This window comes from Corvus moneduloides, chromosome Z (genome assembly GCF_009650955.1).
Source record: "Corvus moneduloides isolate bCorMon1 chromosome Z, bCorMon1.pri, whole genome shotgun sequence".
In the NCBI taxonomy this organism is placed as follows: Eukaryota; Metazoa; Chordata; class Aves; order Passeriformes; family Corvidae; genus Corvus; species Corvus moneduloides.
The window spans coordinates 54005784-54027026 of NC_045511.1; the positions used below are offsets into that span (position 1 = coordinate 54005784).

General features: G+C 43.4%; 1 protein-coding gene across 8 annotated transcripts in view; it reads left to right on the plus strand.

The window, feature by feature from the left end:
• The first annotated feature begins 20522 nt into the window (after window positions 1–20522).
• The window catches only part of MCTP1 (multiple C2 and transmembrane domain containing 1), a 236581-nt gene continuing 235860 nt past the window's right edge, over window positions 20523–21243 (plus strand). For 3 of the 8 annotated variants that reach the window (XM_032096447.1, XM_032096449.1, XM_032096450.1), the window contains exon 1: window positions 20523–21221. In XM_032096447.1, the coding sequence (XP_031952338.1) occupies window positions 20643–21221 (579 nt within the window). In that variant the 5' untranslated portion in view covers window positions 20523–20642. The remainder of the gene's footprint in view (window positions 21222–21243) is intronic. The other 5 variants (XM_032096446.1, XM_032096445.1, XM_032096444.1 and 2 more) reach the window with 2 other exon arrangements.

Below are 21243 nucleotides of genomic sequence, written 5' to 3' on the forward strand. Positions count from 1 at the left end.
TGCCCCAGCCCAAAAGCCCTGAGCATTCAAAAGGCTGTGAAAAATACATAACTCTGTGCCTTACCATTGGCCGCAGCCCTCCCCGCCCCTTATTTCTCATATTTGGTTGGATTAGAGAGTTCTATGTTCTTCAGTTGTTAATTGGCCCTTGTTACTCCTCCCCGCCTACCCCTTCTCACATTTGCTGTAATTCCTTCTCCCCACCTCAGTAACACCCCCTGGCTGATGTTCCATTGGTTACTGTGTGTTTTCCACGCCCAGATCGGGGGAGTAGAAGACTCCCTGCAAGCCACGTGGCTTTGGCTTTCTGTGTGGATTTCCCGTTTCTTCAATAAACCCCTTCCTCCACGAAGAAGTCCTTCCGCCTGTTTCCTACCTCTTGCTTGCACCTTTGCCACCGGTGGGCAAGGCGAACCTGACCCAAAGCTTTGTCTGCCCTCCTGCACCGCGGTTGGCTCCATCCACCCCTGTTTGGAGCAGGCAGAAGATTGCCCGGTGCCCGGGACACGGTGCTAGCCGGCACAGCACCATAGCACTTCTGCAAAGTAACCATGAGTTACTGCAACTGCGACACGCCCCAGTGATCGATGCACCAGCCCAGCTCCATGCTGCTTCACAATTTGACAGATGTGAATGGGCCACAAACTTTCAGCAACGCTCAAGTGCCTCTTCCTGAGGCTTTACAGTATTCCTTAGTGTGTAAAATTGTTCAGCCAGAAGCTAAAAGGTTTTTCAGCTTCAGAGTTTGTCTCAGATGTATTTACACATGTAAAAATTCTGTTCTCTTAATTCCATATATGACAAAACTACAGTAACTACAAGAATTGTTTAAACACAATTGCTTTGGTTTTGTCTTTTATTTGTGCCTTTTTGTACAGGACAAGGAGTTCGGCCTGTCTGACAACAAACTATTTCAGATCAGTAATGAGTATAAAGAAGGATAAGCTGTAGTTCTAATACCACATCAAGGAAAACAGGTGCTGAACATTAGTAGGTACACCTATTCTTGATTGTGTATGACAAAGTTCTAGGTTAACGTGTTGGAAGGTATTTAGATTGCAGTTAAAAAAGAAGCTCACGTGAGAGTGTACATACCTAGGACTCAACACATAAAATGAAGTGCCCATTTTGCACCTTGGACTACACAGATTTCACAAGGGATCTCAGTCACTTGAAGGCCACTTCCATGACACTGATCAGCTTCCTGATATTTTTGTTTGGTGGGAAAATCCCAGGAGTCATGCCTAAGTGGGTAATAAGAGATTGAAATATTCAGATTACAATTTCCAAAATGAGCAGGGGAGATAAATTTGTTTGTGGTATGAGATTTAAAGGACTAGCGTTAGCTTCATGATGCTCAAAAAAATTATTTCTCTTCTCATAAAGACACTCATACTTTTCAATGTATACAATGCAGATACTAAATACAAAACCATCTTAACATTCAACAGCATGGAATACTTACAAAACTTAGTTTAGGTAAACTTTTTGCATAATCAATCTCCAGCTACTAACCAGATAATGGGATTAATAATGGGCTACAAATTCTCTTATTTCTCTTCAGAAGTCTTCCTCAACTGGTGAGATTGCAAAAAATTAAATTTCCCAAATCATAGCATTCGTCACTCAACAGAGACTTAATTTTTCAGATGTCCGAGACTTAACATTTTTTGTGTTGAACCCTGAATGTGGCTTGCAGTTTGGGAGTTCACACATGCAAATAAAGTGTGTGCAAATATGAGTTAATAGACAACCAGCATGACATATTTAATGCCCAAATCAAAAATATAATAATAAAATATGTATGTTCCATCTATTTTTTTAGAAGTTTGCATGTGCATGCGGGTAATTACATAACAAACTACTACTGTGTGCGTCTGTCATTTAAAAATGAAATGCAAAAGAGTACTGAGAAAACATGACATTGCACTCATAGCTCTGAAAATCTGTCTGTTGATTAAATTTGCCATCTGGCTTCTGCACTGTAGGTGCCTTTGCAAGCCCTCAAAAATCAGTTTTGTTTGGGCTTGTGCAGAATCCTGTGCACCAGATGGCTTTTTTATTGAACTTGGCTCTCAAGTAGTTGGCCACAAAGTAATATGCATTTTACCGATGCTGTAAAACTGCTTATCGCGTTAAGCAACTCTAGCTTACCTTTGAAAAACTTTGAAGTTTTTTACTCCTTTTTTATAATCAGAGGTTTCCTCTGTCATTCAATTTAATAAATGCATTTATGGACTTAGAAAAATTTGGCATCAGAAAATATATGGTAAAAGCAGATGAACAAATCAAATGTATAAACACTGTATTTGCTATGAGCTTCTTATTGAAGCTGTTAATGAAAAAAATTAAATTCAAAATTGTATTAGGCAATATTATGCACAAAAAAAATACCTATTATTTGTAAGTGTCTCAGTCCACTCAAAGTATACTGAAAGTATAATGGGTATTTTTAAAGTATTTATTCTAAATTGGAGAAATACAGACATCACCTGAGGGAAAAATCTAGCAATGTAGGTGGAACATAGAGCTGGTGCATCAAGACCACAAAGTTTTTGCTTTCCAGGAGTCTAGGTAATGTTGTCCAATGGAATTTGTCTTTATCAGAATGGACACCTACATTTCACACTGACTAATTTACATCAGCTATGGATGCAGGCACTAGTAGTTAAGTATTTAATTATCTATTCCCACATGTGCATTCCCTCAGCATGAATTTGGGATTGTATTTTTAAGACTCTGCCCACTGCAATTACATCTAGATCAAGAGTTTTACTTTTGTCTGCTGCTGTATGTTTTATGTCTGCAATGAACACTGTGGATATAGGCTTGGTCCAAAAAAATTATTAATTTTATCAGATTAAGTGTCTATTGTTCAGGAATGGTCAAGTCTGTGTAATGTGGTACTAAATAGATGGGAAACACATTTCAAAAACGTGACAGAAATCAGGTTTTTTGCATCCTCTTCCTTGTAGCAACAAGCAACAGCTGTTTAAAGAGTGAACTACAGAAGGCTCAAAGCAAGCTCATTGCATTTTACTGTTAATAACCACCTGACTAGTCTGCAAAGCTATGGATGTAAGGTATGCATTTATATGTATATATATATACACACGCATATACACACACACACACACACACACACACACACATATACTTCCAGTGTGTAACGCAGCCTCGGTGTGCAAAGCATACTCCTGTCTTTTCTCCCACCCACACATAAGGGGAAATTAGCGGTGGGAAGCTGCTCCATCCATCTCAGATGCCCCGCTATTCCCAGAGACATCTTGGCATGCCAGATAAAAGCAATGCCAGCGTTAGTTATCTGTGACTAAAGTTATTCATCCCAAGGAGACTTTAGTGTTTTAGACACATCTACCCATTGTAATTTTATATTACCTTTCCTAGAAATTCAACTCACAAATTATCCATTGTCTCCCTTTGTCCCCTGTTCTTTTTAACTTATTAACATACCACAGATTCCTTCTGTTGTTTTGTAGTCTTGTTGCTCTCCACTTCTTTTTCACTGGATTTTGCCTCATGAGCACTGAATTTTCTATTTCTTGTTTCATTTTGTCTTCCTCATCTGGAATCATGGAAGACAAATGACTGCTGAATCTCCACATGTGGAATCACGGAAGATGAATGATGTTTGAATGACTGAGGTTTTGAATCCCACCTGACTGAACACCAACTTTAGGCAAAATATCTTTGCCTAATTTGCCTGCATGTTGTAGTAGGATTTGTTCTGAAGATCTTTCATTCAAAAAACCCAACCTAACCTGATCCAGCCCCCAGACCACTGCCTGAGATTATTATTCGTCAACCCCATGATAATGCAGAATGTGTTTTGTCTTTTAATCTATCAAATGCTCCCAATGGAACAATATTCAAAGGCACTTTTGCAGGAACAGTTGATACTGAATTGTTTGGTTGTTTTTGTGATAAAAACTAGGCTGTCTCCAGCCTTGTTTGAACTACTAGTAAAACAGTCTTTAGATGATAATGGTTCTTTTATTATCAATTTGTGTTGGCTAACTTTGAGATCATGAAATTCTGTATCATATACGGAATTATCAAATAAACAAGTACATCAAGTTCTTTCCCTCAGAAAGCTCTAATACTCACCTAATACCATATAGTATTGGCCTGGAGTTGATTGTATTGCCCTGAATGTTGTGTTCATCTTTGCAATCACTGGTAATTCCTAGATGGGGCTCTATTAGATTTTTGTAAGAAGCCTGATATAGAAATAGTTTATAAGTGAAATATCTGTGTCTATCTTCCATGTCAACTTAAGTAAAAATAAAATTGTTCTCTTCTACTTTACTAAGAGCAGCACAATGCTGCAGTGTTTTGGATAAGTCACTAAGACTCTTTTTACTAGTGTATTACAGAAAAGTATAGTTGTGGCTTATAGCAAAATGCATTAAGGAGATATGAGGAAAACCTTCTTCATTTCCAGCCGTAGTCACTTAATGGGCCAGTAAATGTTCTCCTTTCTCAGAATAAATGCCATCCAAAAGGAGACATAAATTACAGTGAAACTACAGAATATTAAAAAGCTGACTCAAATGCCAGAAGGCAAAGAGAAAATATCCAAAATACCAACAAGGCCCACAGCAGAATAATGGTTAAAAAAATCATATCATAAACACTTTAAAACAACTGAAATCATACAGCAGTTGTGTACCTGAAAAAAAAAAGGAATTGTTAGAACTTAGATTTACTAGTTATGATCTTCAAACAAGATTTTACTAAATAAATTACCTTCTCTGGGATTACACTAGGACATGTATTCACATTTAATTGCAGTTCCATTACTAAAACAGAAGCTTGCATCTTGGGGATGTTTATTTACAATGTTATTTCCAATTTCCCTACTCTAAACTACAACACAAGGTGCAAAAAAGACTTAACAGTAAGAACTTCACAATTTTGTGAATAACTACAGGATTTCCAGAAGGCAAACGTGTGGGAGTAGGCGCAGACAACACATGAGAGGTGTTGTCTCCTCCCTGATCAGAGAGGAGGAGAAGCACTGATTGTCTTTTCCCCACAAACTGCTGGAGGTTTGTTCATCTGACACATGGTGCTGTCTGAACTACTGACAAGTGGTTCTTGCTCCAGTATCATCTGCACTGGGGTTAGTTTACCTGTGAATGTCCTGTAGCATTTGAGGAAGCAGTTTCATTGATCTCTAAATCCGTCTCAGTCTCGGCATATTCCTAGTGAAGCTGTTTAGGCATGGGGCACCCAAAGATGAGGGATTATGGCAAGAGTGGGGAGTGGATCTGCTCTGAAAATCTCCACCTCAGCCTACAGTACATGCTCACGGAGAAGCAAAGGAGGAGGCTGAACTCCCTCAGTTACCAGAGTTTACAAAGAAAAGAGAGCCTCCCCTTTCCCACAGCTTCCAACTCCCTCACCAGTGTGGGAAGAACAAGTTGGTAGATAACTTGGTTGTGGAAGACAGTTTCCTTGTTGAGCAGATCACAGAGCAAAGTAGTGACTAAGGAGTCTGGGGTCCATTCTGTACTTGTATTAGGAGGTAGGAGGGCAAGGTGGGGCACCTTTGGATGAAAGCCTCCTCCGACCTGTGCTGTTTGTACTGCACAGTGTGCACTGCTGGCACCTGCTGGCATGAAACCTGTGCACCAGAAGCACCACCTCATAGCATTTCCCACTGATACGGGACACTGTCTTACCTCAGGATAGTCAAAGTGGCATGTCTCATGCCTAAGGGCCCTGCCCTGTGTCTGCCACTGTTGACACATCCACCACAGTGTTAGCAGAGCTGGGGGACACAGCATGCATTCTTATTACTGTTTGAGCATTAAGGAAAGGAATAACGTTATCATTTGCCTTCCCTAGTCTCTGGGGACAGAATATATGCTCGGAGCTATTTCTGCTTTTATCATTCCGAATTCACAGATTATGTGATAGCAGCAGGGAGCATTGTGTTCACAGTGGATCAGTGAATGTGGTGCTCATAAGGACTTAGTTGGCAGAAACAGTTATTTTCTTCCTTCCTCCCTTCCCAGATGTGCTTTATGTTTGGATAAATGCAGTCACAAGGGAGATGGATAATGGATGCAGACCAAAGAAGAGCAGCAGATGGTCTTGTCATTTATCCAGCATGCAGGTGATCAGCAGCTCTGAAAGAGGTAAAGAATGGGGAGAACAGAAAAGCAACAAGGTAAACTCAGGAAACTGCCCAAGCATAGGCTCTGTGGCTATGGGAATGGCAATACGACAGTAGCGTCAGTAACTTTTGCAAAGGTGGTCATTGTTCTGGGAGCCAGAAAAAAATAAATGTAAAATAAAATAAAACAAAACACAGCACCCAAATATTTTTAAAGAAGAAGTAAAAAAGAGAGAAGCTCATAGTAGTGAATAAACTAGCAATGACAACTACAAAGATGGGTGCTAGTACTGAGGAGGACTTTGGAGATGAAAGATAAAGAGAAAATAGTAGCTTTGTCATGTCAGAGACAAATACCAGACAAATCTTGGGGCTGTGTTTAAAATCTAGTTACTCTAGGACTGCAACAAGTGGCCACTGTGGCTAGAAACGAAGGTTCTCAAAGCCTGAAAGGTGGCAGTCATATAAGATTGCAGTTGAAAGGATAAATCAAAGCAAAAACCGTATTAGAGGATATTCAATTAGAGCACAGTTATATAGTAACAGAAATCTCTTATGACTGTCAGTGCTGCCAGAAATTTGGAAAAAAAAAAAAAAAAGTATGGAGACAGCCAAATTGAACAAAATAAGGACAGAAACAGCCAAGTGATCTTTTAGTTGGGTAACTTTATAGGCAGCTATAACAAGAAGTCTGAATTGGCAGACAAAATAGGCACTAAATTTTTTTGTTAAAATTAAGAACCAAGGTATTTTTGAATTCCATACCAGGTAGCTTTCAATGTCCTTAGACAGGGAAACAGCTTAAAGAATATGACTCAGAGGAAAAAAACAGGCAGCTGTATACAACCAGATTTGTAGTCTGTAGAAGCCATGTAATATAGCTGCTAGATTCACTCCTGGTTGAAACAATTCATAATGTGCCAACAGCAAGCAGTAGAAATGCAGACAATGGTTTTCCTAGAACAGAAGTTTTGCAAAGGAGAGGGAAAAAATGTATTTAGAATACCAATTACTGTCTTAGAAAACCCTGGCTATCCAGAAGGAAACAGTTAAGGACTTTTTTTAGGAAAAAAGCAGCAATTAACTTCTTCAGGAGATGCAGAGCAGATGGGTACATAAACAAGGCAGGTCCAGGGGTAGTATCATGTCAGATCATGGTATGTTCAGACTGAATTGCAGTAAAGAGAGATATTTGAGGTCAAACAACAGGGGAAAACAGACACAGTGCTGAACTCATTAAAATAACTGAAGTTTAGAATTGACACAATTGTATCTCAAGCCAGTACTCCAGAAATCTTAGCAGTTAGGAAATATTGTTTATTCCTTAAAATACACTAAACTTGCTAGTCTTCTGTAAAGTGTAACATAAGATCATGTGATGAACTCTAAAGACTGAAAAATGAAATATTTACATTCTGTGCCTGAAATTACTATGGTCTATGGAAGAATTTATTTAGGAAAAGATAATCTGTCTAATACATAGATATATGTAATATGTTCAAAACAAGAAAGAGTCATAATGTGGGTTTATACAGGTTGTTTTCTTTATACTAATAAAGAATTTATTGCTTTGTATTTATACTTTACTACTAGTTCCTGAATAGAAAGAAACCAAAGTAGAAATTTTTACGAAATTATAATTAAAGGAGCTTGACAGTTTGATGAAAGAATAGAAAAGACTGTGTGATTCAGATTATATGTATGTACTTACATGGAAGCTCCAAATGATTATCCAATCAACCTTTTCCTTTCTTATCCTCCTAAAGCCAGTGCTGGGATGAGGAGGAAGTGAAAGAAATCACATGAGTCCTCTACAGTCTTTCATTTCAACTGGAATTGAAATTGCTCACTGCATTATAGCACCCCAGTGTCACTTGCAGAATCAGGAGGCAATTCTGAATGTCAGCAATATTAATGGAAAAAACACTATAATGCTTTTATCTCCTTGGGATGTTGAGAGCATAAAAGGCTGTTGGGGGCAGAAATGATTTTAAGCAGAGATTATCTGTGATTAAGTAAAAGTTTAAGAGAGGAAAAAAACATTCTCTCCAAATTTATTCAATGGTAGTTGAAATAAAAATAGGTTAGGTTTAAAGATCAGTAAATGTTCTGGGTATTGCAATGTTTGGTGCACATACTCAGTTCCTCATATATCTTTGCAGAGTCAACAGGAGACACCTGAAAGAACTAGCAGAACCGGAAAAAGAGGTTCACCATTGGTGATGCTTCAACAGAGACACGAAAGCTGTCAGGGACTACTGCCAAAAAGATTGACTCTGAAAACTTCTAAATTAATATTACAATTTAACCCTAACATTACTGGTATTTAGTACTAATTTAGTACTAATACTGATGATGAAAAACTGGGTGTTCCAGTTTGGGCAAATTTAGAAATATATCCTCTGAGAGAAGGCACAACCACCCCTCCCCCACCAGGTTCGGGAAAAAATAAATTTTCCTCGAAGGAAAGTGAAGAAGATAAAACTATTTATTTAACAAACACATGGGAAGGAAAATAATGTTAGATGGTAAAATCTTTCGCGGTAGAGGAAAAAACCTGGGAAAGTGTTCGAGTCCTCCCTTTGGTCTCCTCGGAGCTGGGGCTTGGGCCGGGGCCAGGCCCTCTGCGCCCGGTGGAAAGTCCTCCCGATGTGCTCTGATGTTACAGCAATCAAGCAGTCCAGTAGAAAAGGGGAAAAATCCGGAATTCCAGAGAAGGAAATCCAAAGTCCAACTCTCAGTCTCTCTCCAGAGAACAAGAAGAAGAAAAAACTGGCCAAAAACTGACTGGAAAAAAAACAAGCCGGGTGCTTCCTCCCTCCCCTGCCCCAGCTAGGGAAAAAAAAAAAAACCTGCTATCTTTTTGTAACCTTGAACGAGCTGCAAACTGCTTTGAGAAAGTTTTGCTCAGTTTTTTCCTTCCCCCTTTCAGGCTCAGTTTAGAGGCATAGAAAGGCACAAAAATTAATTTCTGGGCATAGGCAGCGATATGGGATACACATCATAAGGTCACCCCAAGACATTCCACCCCTTATCCCATATTGTTGGCTCAATGCCCAAACTAAGATATTCCAATTTTACACACACATTAATACATATGTAAATATATATATGCAGCTATGTATAAACAGTGACAGTGATAATCAGCAAGCAGGGGTATACTGGCATTTCACACTACAGGTGGTTGTCACACAACAATCAGATCTCCCTGTGGTACACAACGTGTTGTTCCATCTTTCTGCATTACCCACCATGTGCAACCAGGTCCCTGAGCAAAGACAACCCCACGGATGGGTTTGTCTGTACTCGAGGCAGAATTTATCCACACAGTCTTTCCTAATAGACCTCTGACATGCACTACTGGGACCTTATCTCCATCTGTTGTATGCAGGGATTCAGATTGGGCTGGACCAGCTCTATTGGTGGAACCTCGGGTGTTAACTAACCAGGTGGCTTTTGCTAGATTCTGTTCCCAATTTTTGAAAGTTCCCCCGCCCAGTGCCTTCAAAGTGGTTTTCAACAATCCATTGCACTGTTCCACTTTGCCTGCAGCTGGTGCATGGTAAGGGATGTGGTACACCCACTCAATGCCATGTTCTCTAGCCCAGGTGTTAATAAGGCTATTCTTAAAATGAGTCCCATTGTCAGATTCAATTCTCTCAGGGGTGCCATGCCTCCAAAGGACTTGCTTTTCCAGGCCCAGGATGGTGTTCCGGGCAGTAGCATGAGGCACAGGATAGGTCTCCAGCCATCCAGTGGTGGCTTCTACCATTGTGAGCACATAGCGCTTGCCTTGGCAGGTTTGAGGCAGTGTGATGTAATCAATCTGCCAGGCCTCCCCATACCTGTATTTGGACCATCGCCCACCGTACCACAGGGGCTTCACCCGCTTGGCCTGCTTGATCGCAGCGCATGTCTCACAATCATGGATCACCTGGGAGATACTGTCCATGGTTAGATCCACCCCTCGGTCTCGTGCCCACTTATAAGTGGCATCTCTGCCCTGATGGCCTGAGGCATCATGGGCCCATCGAGCTAGAAACAACTCTCCCTTGTGTTTCCAGTCCAAGTCTACCTGTGACACTTCTATCTTTGCAGCCTGATCTACCTGCTTGTTGTTTTGGTGTTCCTCATTAGCCCTACTCTTGGGGACATGGGCATCTACGTGGCGGACTTTCACAACCAGCTTTCTTACTCGGGCAGCGATGTCTTTCCACTCTTCAGCAGCCCAGATTGGTTTTCCCCTACGCTGCCAATTAGCTTTTTCCCACTTTTCTAACCATCCCCACAGAGCATTGGCTACCATCCATGAATCAGTGTAGAGGTAGAGCTTTGGCCACTTCTCCCTTTCAGCAATGTCCAGGGCTAGTTGAACAGCTTTGAGTTCAGCGAGTTGGCTTGATCCACCTTCTCCTTCAGTAGCTTCTGCAACCCGTCGTGTGGGGCTCCATACGGCTGCTTTCCACTTTCGTTTTATCCCTACGATGCGACAAGAACCGTCGGTGAAAAGAGCGTAGCGTGTGTCTTCTGATGGCAGTTGGTTGTACGGTGGAGCTTCTTCAGCACGTGTCACTTGTTCTTCTTCATCAGTGAGACCAAAGTTTTCACCTTCAGGCCAGTTGGTAATTATTTCCAAAATCCCAGGGCGATTCAGTTTTCCGATACGGGCGCGCTGTGTGATGAGAGCAATCCATTTGCTCCATGTGGCATTGGTGGCATGGTGGGTAGAGGGAACCTCTGCTTTGAACATCCACCCTAGCACTGGTAGTCGGGGTGCCAGGAGGAGTTGTGCCTCAGTGCCAATTACCTCTGAGACGGCTTGGATTCCTTCATAGGCTGCCAAGATTTCCTTCTCTGTTGGGGTGTAGTTGGCCTCAGACCCTCTGTAGCTTCGGCTCCAAAATCCCAGTGGTCGACCTCGAGTCTCACCGGACACCTTTTGCCAAAGGCTCCAGGACAGGCCATGGCTTCCGGCTGCAGAATAGAGCACGTTCTTCACTTCGGGTCCTGTCCTAACGGGGCCAAGGGCTACCGCATGAGCGATTTCCTGCTTGATTTGGGCAAAAGCTTGTTGCTGTTCAGGGCCCCAATGGAAATCGTTCTTCTTGCGGGTAACCAGGTAAAGAGGACTCACAATCTGGCTGTACTCAGGAATGTGCATCCTCCAGAAACCTATAGCGCCTAGGAAAGCTTGTGTTTCCTTCTTGTTGGTTGGTGGAGACATTACTGTGATCTTATTGATGACCTCAGTGGGAATCTGACGCCGTCCATCTTGCCATTTCACTCCCAGGAACTGGATCTCTCGGGCAGGTCCCTTGACTTTGCTCTTCTTGATGGCGAAACCAGCTTCCAGGAGAATCCTGATAACTTTCTCTCCTTTCTCAAACACTTCTGTTGCGGTGTTCCCCCACACAATGATGTCATCAATGTACTGCAAATGTTCTGGAGCCTCACCTTTTTCTAGTGCAGTCTGGATCAGTCCATGGCAGATGGTGGGGCTGTGCTTCCACCCCTGGGGCAGTCAGTTCCAGGTGTACTGCACACCCCTCCAGGTGAAGGCAAACTGAGGCCTGCACTCTGCTGCCAGAGGAATGGAGAAAAATGCATTGGCAATGTCAATAGTGGCATACCACTTCGCTGCTTTGGACTCCAGCTCGTACTGGAGCTCCAACATGTCTGGCACGGCAGCGCTCAGCGGTGGAGTCACTTCATTCAGGGCACGATAGTCCACAGTCAATCTCCATTCTCCTTCCGATTTGCGCACAGGCCAGATGGGGCTGTTGAAGGGTGAGTGGGTCTTGCTGACCACCCCTTGGCTCTCCAGCTCACGGATCATCTTGTGGATGGGAATCACAGCATCTCGAGTTGTCCGGTACTGTCGGCGATGCACTGTCGAGGTAGCAATTGGTACTCTTTGTTCTTCCACCTTCAGAAGGCCGACTGCAGACGGGTTCTCTGACAGCCCAGGCAAAGTGTTAAATTGCTTAATGCCCTCTGTCTCCACAGCAGCTATTCCAAAAGCCCACCTGAGTCCCTTTGGGTCTCTAAAATACCCGTTCCAGAGGAAGTCTATGCCCAAAATGCACGGGGCCTCTGGGCCAGTCACAATGAGATGTCTCTTCCACTCATTTCCAGTCAGGCTCACCTCAGCTTCCACCAAGGTCAAATTTTGTGATCCACCTGTTACACCAGAGATAGAAACAGATTCTACCCCCACATGCTGCGATGGAATTATTGTACACTGCGCACCAGTGTCAACCAAGGCATCATATTTTTGTGGTTCTGATGTACCAGGCCAACGAATCCACACAGTCCAAAAAACACGGTTTTCCCTGGCCTCTACCTGGCTAGAGGCAGGGCCCCTCTATGCCTGGTTATCCTTCTTTCCCTGGGCCTGCACCTTAGAGGTTCCTTCATGGGAATTGGACATGCCATCGTCTTTTCCATCATTTCTGGCAGTTTGGCTACAGGCAACTGGAGCTACTTCCTTTTTGGTAGATCCTCCTTTCTGAGACTTGCGCTCCTTCAATTCACTCACTCGTGCTGCCAGAGCAGACGTGGGTTGTCCACCCCACTTCCTCATGTTTTCCCCACTGTCACACAGGAAATTCCACAGCTCACTTCGTGGGATGTACCTTCTCTCTGGGGAACGTCCGCGGAGAAGGCACTCTTTAATCTCCTGGTGATTCTTCTTCATTTCATCTTCAATTTTCTGCATACGTGTTTCCATAGCTGCAATTCTTGCGTGTGTTGGGCCATGCACAGAGTCTGCATATGCTCTGAGCTTCACTGCCATATCCCGCACGGTCTCATTCGCGCTGTAGTCCGGTTTCATTATTGCTAAAGCAGAAGCATATTCTGGTGGCCCAAGATGTATGAGTTTTCGCCACATGTATGGAATAACTCTGGCCCGGTCTGGACTTCTCAATCCTGGGTCATTTGTGAAGACAACCTCTACCACCCCTAGTTCTCTCAGGCGCTGGATCCCTTGTTCTGTGGTCTTCCACTGGGTTTGCTGCATGTAGAGATCATCTCCGCACATATATCTTTCAGCCACGCCTGTCAAAATCCGTCTCCAGAGACTGGTAGAGTTAGCCTCCCTTTTCATCTCTTGGTCGATCACTGGATCATGTGACAGGGATCCCAAATGCCTCGCTTCAGCACCGTCCAGCATCACATCATCACCTGCCGCATCCCAAATACGGACCATCCAACTTATTATGGATTCATCGGACCGTCGGGTGTAATCCTTTCTTAGGCTGTGAAGGTCCTTTATGGACATGGACTCAGTAATGGTTTCTGTGCCTGAGTCCGTTGGTGGTTTTGAGGTTCCTTCCCCTGCATCATCATCATCTTTCACTGGGCGATCAGTTTTGGTTGTGTGCTTTTTCCTCGTGACAGGAGCCACTGTCAGTGGCTTAGACTCTCCATCTGGTTTGGGCTTGCTGTCTGGTTTATCTGCAGCCTGAGTGACTGGGGTGTCTGCAGGCTTTGCTGATTTATCTTCCTGCCTCTCTACCTTTACCTGCTGCAGTGTGCGATAGGCATATGCCAAAGCCCAGCATATTGCAAGGAGCTTGTTCTCATTAGAATTGTTATTGTATTTCTCTTTCAGATATTTTCCCACCTCAGCTGGTTTCTGAATTTGTTCAGATGGGAAATCCCAAACTATCGGGTCAGAGAATTTCTTTAGGGTTTGGCCGATGTCCTCCCATTCCCCACACCACTCAGGATTTTCCACCTCTGGGACAGGTGTCTCAGCAGTCACCCTGGAAATCTGAGCTCTCATTCTAGACAAGCTATGAATTACATGGAGGAAGATTACCAGATTAAATACCAGGAGGGTGGTCTCTTTAACATCAAGGGGATACTGAACATTCTCAAAAGATAACCTATCAAATTTAAAGGGAAGGGAAACCCCATCTCCTCCTCCTCTAACAATCTGGGTACAATTACTAATAAATTCCCAAAACAGGCTACTGAAGCTAGGACTGGGGTTAGGACGGAGAAACCACTTATCATACACACCTCGAACAGCTGCTTGTACCTCTATCAACTTCTTATAAATCATTATCACCGAGCACAGCAAAATAGAAATCCTGGTTCGTCTCCCTTCTCTGTAAAATTTACATACCAGGGACAAGATTGGAGCAAGTTGTGGATAGGTAAACAACCCTAGGGACCAAAAAAGCACTAGTACCTCAATGAAGCCTAAGGACCAGAAAGACATGAGTACATCGAGCCAGAGAGACATTATGAACTCAACCAGCATGGTGACTACTTTACTCCAACACAGAATAAGTAAATTCAACCCAAAATGTAATTAGCACAAGTTTTTTCACTTTCCTTCGAGTCACACAGTTGGGCGCCACTAAATTTGTTCCAGTTTGGGCAAATTTAGAAATATATCCTCTGAGAGAAGGCACAACCACCCCTCCCCCACCAGGTTCGGGAAAAAATAAATTTTCCTCGAAGGAAAGTGAAGAAGATAAAACTATTTATTTAACAAACACATGGGAAGGAAAATAATGTTAGATGGTAAAATCTTTCGCGGTAGAGGAAAAAACCTGGGAAAGTGTTCGAGTCCTCCCTTTGGTCTCCTCGGAGCTGGGGCTTGGGCCGGGGCCAGGCCCTCTGTGCCCGGTGAAAAGTCCTCCCGATGTGCTCTGATGTTACAGCAATCAAGCAGTCCAGTAGAAAAGGGGAAAAATCCGGAATTCCAGAGAAGGAAATCCAAAGTCCAACTCTCAGTCTCTCTCCAGAGAACAAGAAGAAGAAAAAACTGGCCAAAAACTGACTGGAAAAAAAACAAGCCGGGTGCTTCCTCCCTCCCCTGCCCCAGCTAGGGAAAAAAAAAAAAACCTGCTATCTTTTTGTAACCTTGAACGAGCTGCAAACTGCTTTGAGAAAGTTTTGCTCAGTTTTTTCCTTCCCCCTTTCAGGCTCAGTTTAGAGGCATAGAAAGGCACAAAAATTAATTTCTGGGCATAGGCAGCGATATGGGATACACATCATAAGGTCACCCCAAGACACTGGGCCAGAACTCATTAAAAAAAAGAAAAGAGCTGTATGTTCAGAGGTGCAATCTGAATCATAGATTCATAGAATGGTTGGGTTGGAAAGGACCTTAAGGGTCATCTTGTTCCAGCTCCCTGCCATGGGCAGACACACTTCCCACTAGATCAGGTTACTCAGAGCCTCTTCCAGTCTGACCTTGAATGTTTGCAGGGCTGGCGCATCCATAGCTTCTCTAAGCAGCCTGGTCCTGTGCCTCACCACCCTCACAGTGAAGAATTTCTTACTAATACCTAATCTAAATCTACCGTCTTTCAGTTTAAAGCGATTACTCCCCATTCTTTCACTTTCTGAAGGTGAAAAATGTCTGCTAACATCAGAAGGAGTTCCAGATCTTGATGCATAGTTCTCTAACAGGGGCAGCCTGCTTCTTACGAGCTGTGAGAATGTCTTGCTGGATTTCCCACTGTCGCGTGTAGACTGGTATATGGGTTGACTACACGATTTGAAGTGCTACACATAAGCCTATATACGTCAGTGCCGAGCTCTGTGACTTGGTTTTTTCTTTCCTCTATTCTCAGGAGCCGCATTAGACCTTCCTGTTAATGTCATCAGAAGAACTATTTTGGGGATCAAAACCAACAGTTAAACAAATAGCTAAAGAACATGAGCAGAAAGCTAGCAATATAGTTAAAATATTAGAGACAAAGATGTACATGAAATGAAGGGGAATCAATCTCCAGTAAATTGAATCAACTTTTCATAACAGTGCAACTTATCATCTTCACAGTACTTTCCCATAAAGAAGGTTCTCCTGCTTCAGGAGAACATTTTGAAGCCTGCACTATCCTAGATTAATGGCTGAATCTCTATTATCATTTTTATACCCCAAAAAATTCAATAGGTGGTAAAATATACTCAAAACTACATTAAGGCGATGAAGCACTTTGCAGAGCTAAGCTGCAATTGGCTTTGTGAGATGCTGTATTTAATCACATTAGAGAAGCCATATGTGGCAGGAGCATAATTATCTGTATAAAATCCAAGAAGAAATGTACTCATTATTGTGTACTTGTGGGTGAAGATAGGACTTACAATACAGTTTGCCTGAAGCTTCAAATCATATGACAGGGTTTAAATACTTTTAAAATTTCAAAGCTGTCAGCTATTCTGGCTTTGATGTTCTTCTTTTCTCATGCTGAAACTCAGTTAGAAGGTTTCAGGTAAAAATAACCATGGACAAGAAGAGTTAAAGAGTATATGTTTGTCTTCATAATATGATACTTGCTTACAACAGGTTGGGGAGAACTCACATGAGATGCTGTTCATCATGCCAAGACCTGAAATTCATTAGTGAGATGCCGATGTTCCATTGTTATTGTGGAGTAACAAACAAGTGAAAAACAACATTTGAGGCTGCATTTAAATACTGTGTTGTAGCTAAGAACTTTGCCATCTGAAACATAACTCATATGAAAAAAAGGAAACACAAATCCATAATAATTCAGGCTGAAGAAACACTGAGAAAGAACAAAGCAAAATAATGTCCAAATGGTGTTAAAAATGTTGTTCCAGGCTGAGAAGACCATAATCATGCTCAGCCTAAGGCCATCTTCAAACAAATAATGTCTCCATAACTGTCTGGTATGTGTTTCAAAATATTACCGTCTTTGCTGTATTCTGAACGATGGGAGAAGGAAGAGTGTTTCAAATGGAGAAGTTAACTAAAAAATTAACTGTATTTCTAAATATAGGTACATAGATATAATTACCTAAATATCAGAAGCAACAAAGTGTTATAAACATGTATTATAGTATTGGCTTCTCGCAAAGTATTAAGGTAGATATTATATAATGTTAGAAATGCTTTTTGCTGTGTGGATGTAGTTTTTTCTCTTTTTAGCAAGAATGTTAGCAAGTGTGAGCAAGTAAGATAACCTCCAAGCGAGCAGAGGATGAGGCCCGAGAAGCTGCTGATCAACACTTTGTCCAGGGAACAAAAGGGCCCAAAGGCTACTCCGCCCGGAGAACGGGCGGCCAGGAGGGTCCGAGAGCCGCTATCACCGCTCTGCCCGGGGGGCAAAGAGGCCCAAAGCTGCAATCAGCCCTGACTGTCTGGGGAATTAAGAGATCCACCCTACCACCGACTCTTACCTAGCGGGCCCAACCCCAAGAATCAAAAGAAATGAAACCGCAAGGCAGAAGACTACGCATGCTCTAAAAAGGCGGAACCAAGAAGTGGCCATGCAGAACAGCTCCTGGAAAAGTTTTAATATGAATAGAGAACAGACAGTAAAAATGGTATAAAGAAGACTCACCTCGAGCATCAGGCGTGCTCTTGGCAGAGCGCCAAGGCACCCGGCCGTTATCCCTTTGCTTTATTTTATGTGTCTCTTATTGTCTTTATATTAAACTCTTTAAATTCTGACAGGAGAGTGAACCTCGTTTTTCACAAAAGTAACTTCTTTCTTTTTCAAGATACAAGCAAAAACAAACCAAAAAAATTTATTTGATCTAAAGTACTGGAGAAATTTGGGCTTTCGTTCATAGGCTGCAAAAGTATTACAAAATATTTTTTTTAAAAAAAGCAGTGTTTAGCTTTGAGTGGTACATTTGTTTTATTAATTTAAACTATTTAGAGTAATGACATATATATATATATATGAAATATAGTTCTGAGGAGACTGATAGGTGCCTTCCTCAGAAAATGTTCTTCCTTTTTGACGTGCATAGTTGATATGTTGGAAATAAAAAAGACATTCTTGATGTCTTGGGTTTCAGTTTGAAATACCAAACAATTCTTTTTGTTGTTGCTGTTATTCTGTTTTGTTTTAGCTTTCAAAATATTGAAGCAATATGGTATAAAGAAATATTTTCAGATATCCTTATTTTTAAGGCTAATGAAGGTTTACTTGTACTTTTAGAAGTATTGTTCTCATCTGCGTAGGTGTTAAATCCATGTTCTTGTTCTCATCTATTACAGGTGTTAAATCCATGTTCTTGTTAAATGTCGAGATTTCTGTTTGAATTTTTGAATTCAAATTGAAGTTTTGCTGTGATCTTTCTGCCAAGTTCTGTTTCAACTTCAACAAATGAATATAGCTCAGGTAATCCAATGTGCAGAATGACTCATTGTGTTGTAAAACTGTTTACAGTGACCTGATCTGAATTAGCTTTACGGTAATCCCTGTTGAATCTCTGCCTGTTGAAGCACAGCCATTTGCTGTCTCCTCATCCCAGACAGATTTTGCCCTCACGACAATTAGTGTTTCTGCAGCTAAACAGGCTAAGATACTCGGATCCGTTTCTTTGTAAGGAAATCTGCTTGGTGGTTGGATAAAGAAGGAGGCAGGTTAGACAGATTTAGTAATGACACAATTTTAACATAAGGGAATTTTTAGCTGGCTTTTGTGGAAAAAGAATCAGGAGGCTTGTCAGTATGTTATTTGGAAGCACTCAGTGCATGGGTAATAAAAACACAGCACAAGGCACACTGAGGCTTGTGTACACTCCTCTCAGTCTACAAGCTTCCATGTACTTGCAAGATTAGTTGCTGAAGGAAATATGTCTATACAAAAAACAAATTTCTGGTCTTTTTTTTTTTTAATAGGAAAATGTGATCACTAGTTAAAATAACTGTCATTTAAAGATATGAGAGTAGTTCAGTATGCTTTGTACAATAAGTTCTTCTGAATACACTGTTGCAGTCTTCCTACATCCATAGGTTTTGTGAAGAGTACTCACTTTTAACAGAAAACTGTTTATCTGAAAAGCTGTTTATTTTATATTTTAAGTGTAAGGTGGAAATAAAAGAGTCAAACACAAGGCAGATACATATATGGAAATATTTTGTAGCCTTTTTCACTCTCCCTAGTGTAGTTGGAGAACAAAATTCTTTTTTCATCCTTTTGATTCCCGCTCTTTGAGTAAACTCATTATTTACAAGAAAACAAGTATTTAAAGGGTTTCCATTTTAGTAAATTCCTTCTTTGATTTAAAGATGTCGACTGAGACATTTGGACACATAAGCTTCCTCCAGACCTTGATCCATTTGAGCTTTGTTATCTGATGCTTTTGCTTTCAGGTAGTTAGAAGCTGATTATTTGGATTCACTTAAAGAGACCAAAGACAGTTGACTTATGTGTAATTTGTTACCTTAATTTTTTTTATTTATTTTTTCTTTTCCTATGACTATCTTCGGCTTTTTTTTTCTGACCCTAAAATGTCACTTAGTTGGCAGGACTCCTCAAAAATAACCTACAGTGGTTCAGACATTATTTTGGCTATTTTCTCAAATATTGTAGATTGAATTCCCAAGGTCCTGATGGGAAGCACCCATTTTATCTCAGTACTTTAAATTTTCCTTATATTCGGTTCAGCAAAAGTTGTACTGTCAAATGCCTGGTTGCAAACTTTATTGGGAAAGTTGAATATAGGAGGCCAAATCCTTCATTGTCAGAACTGTCTTTTGAAATGAAACCTGAAAGCACGCTAGATAAAAGTATAGCTCTCTCTAGACATAAAGTTTTCTTTTGCTTGTTTGTTTTGTGGAACGTAAAAGATTTCTTCTGAAATCACGCTGCTGGTATGATTTTAATTAAAAAAGGAACGTCCAAAAATATAGCGATGGGGCTACTAGTACAGCATGCTATGATAAAAAACCTTTTATTCTTCTTAGATTTAAAAAATACGAGAATGGCTGACGAGCTGAGGGTTTTTTCCCCCGTAGCTGGCGGGTCCTGCCGGGCCGGGCTCTGCAGTCTGTACCCACCGCTGCGGAAGGACAGAGCCGGTGACGAGGTCGGTATATATAGCGCTCACTGTACGTGCATGAGCAAATCCTACTGAACCTTCCCTCCACAAAGTTACCGCGGGTAGGGGATGATCCCTGCCTGGCCAGGAGCCGCTTCACGTTCCCACCTTCACCCCAGGATCTGGGTGTTTCCCGACCCCAAGGAGACTGCAGCATCTCAGGGCACACGCTCCTCCACCCGCGGCCTCCGCGGCGTGCGCTCTCCCAGCACCCCGCACGGTGAGGCCGTCTCCAACGCAGGAAACAGGTGGGCTGGTGGGCAGGACAAGCCCCCTCCCGCCAGGTCCTCATGAGCATCGCCGCACGTATCTATATGCGAGCCGCCGCGCCCCCTGCACCTCGCCGGTAACTTTTTTGCCAGGCTTCGCGCCGCCCGCCGCCACCGAGGGACCACCCAGAGTGGGGGGCTCAGGGTGGCAAACTTTCTGCCCAGATGGGCCAAGGCGGCAGCTTCGTCCTTCCTTTATCTTCAACATCACGTCCGCAGCTCCATCCTCCCTCGGGCGCGCCACGCGCAGCGGGGGGCGGTGCGGCGGAGCCCTGCGCTCGTTCCGGCAGCGGGCGCCGCTCCGCTTCGGCCCGCCCCGCTTCGGAGAGAGGGCGGCAGGCTCCGGCGGGCTCTACTGCTGCTGCTGCCGGCGCGGCTGTCCCCGTCGCAGGAGGAGAAGGATGGAGCCGGGCAAGGAGCCCCGGGTGACCACAGGGGAGAAGCCCAGCGAACCTGAGCCGGCGGTTTCCTTCCAGGCCCGGCTGTGGAAGAACCTGCAGCTGGGGGGCAAGGGCCGGAGCGGCGGCGGGCGGGCAGCAACCGAACGCCGCACTGCGGAGCCCCTCGCCCCGCCGCCGCCGACCGGCGGCAAGGGGGACCTCCCGCCCGGCGCAAAGTGGAGCGGCTTCAAGCGGCGGCGGCAAGTGCTAGACCGCGTCTTTTCGTCCTCCCAGCCCAACCTATGCTGCTCGGCCGCCGAGCCGCTGGAGCCGGCCGGCGAGTCCGGCTCCGCCCTGCGCCGCCTGCGGGAGCACCTGCTGCCCCAGGGCAAGGGGCCGCCGCCTGGCCGCCGCCCGGAGCCTGCCGCAGGCTGTCAGGGGCCGGAGGGTGGCAGGGAGGGGCGCCGGCCCGGGGCGCACCTGTCCCACCAGAAGAGCTCCTCGCTGCCCAGCACCGCCTGCCTGGAGCAACTGCTGCAGGGCTCGACCGCCGCCGGCAGGATCCGGGAGCAGCGGACGGAGGACGGCGACAGCGGCGCGGTGAGTGCCAGCTCGCGGCGCT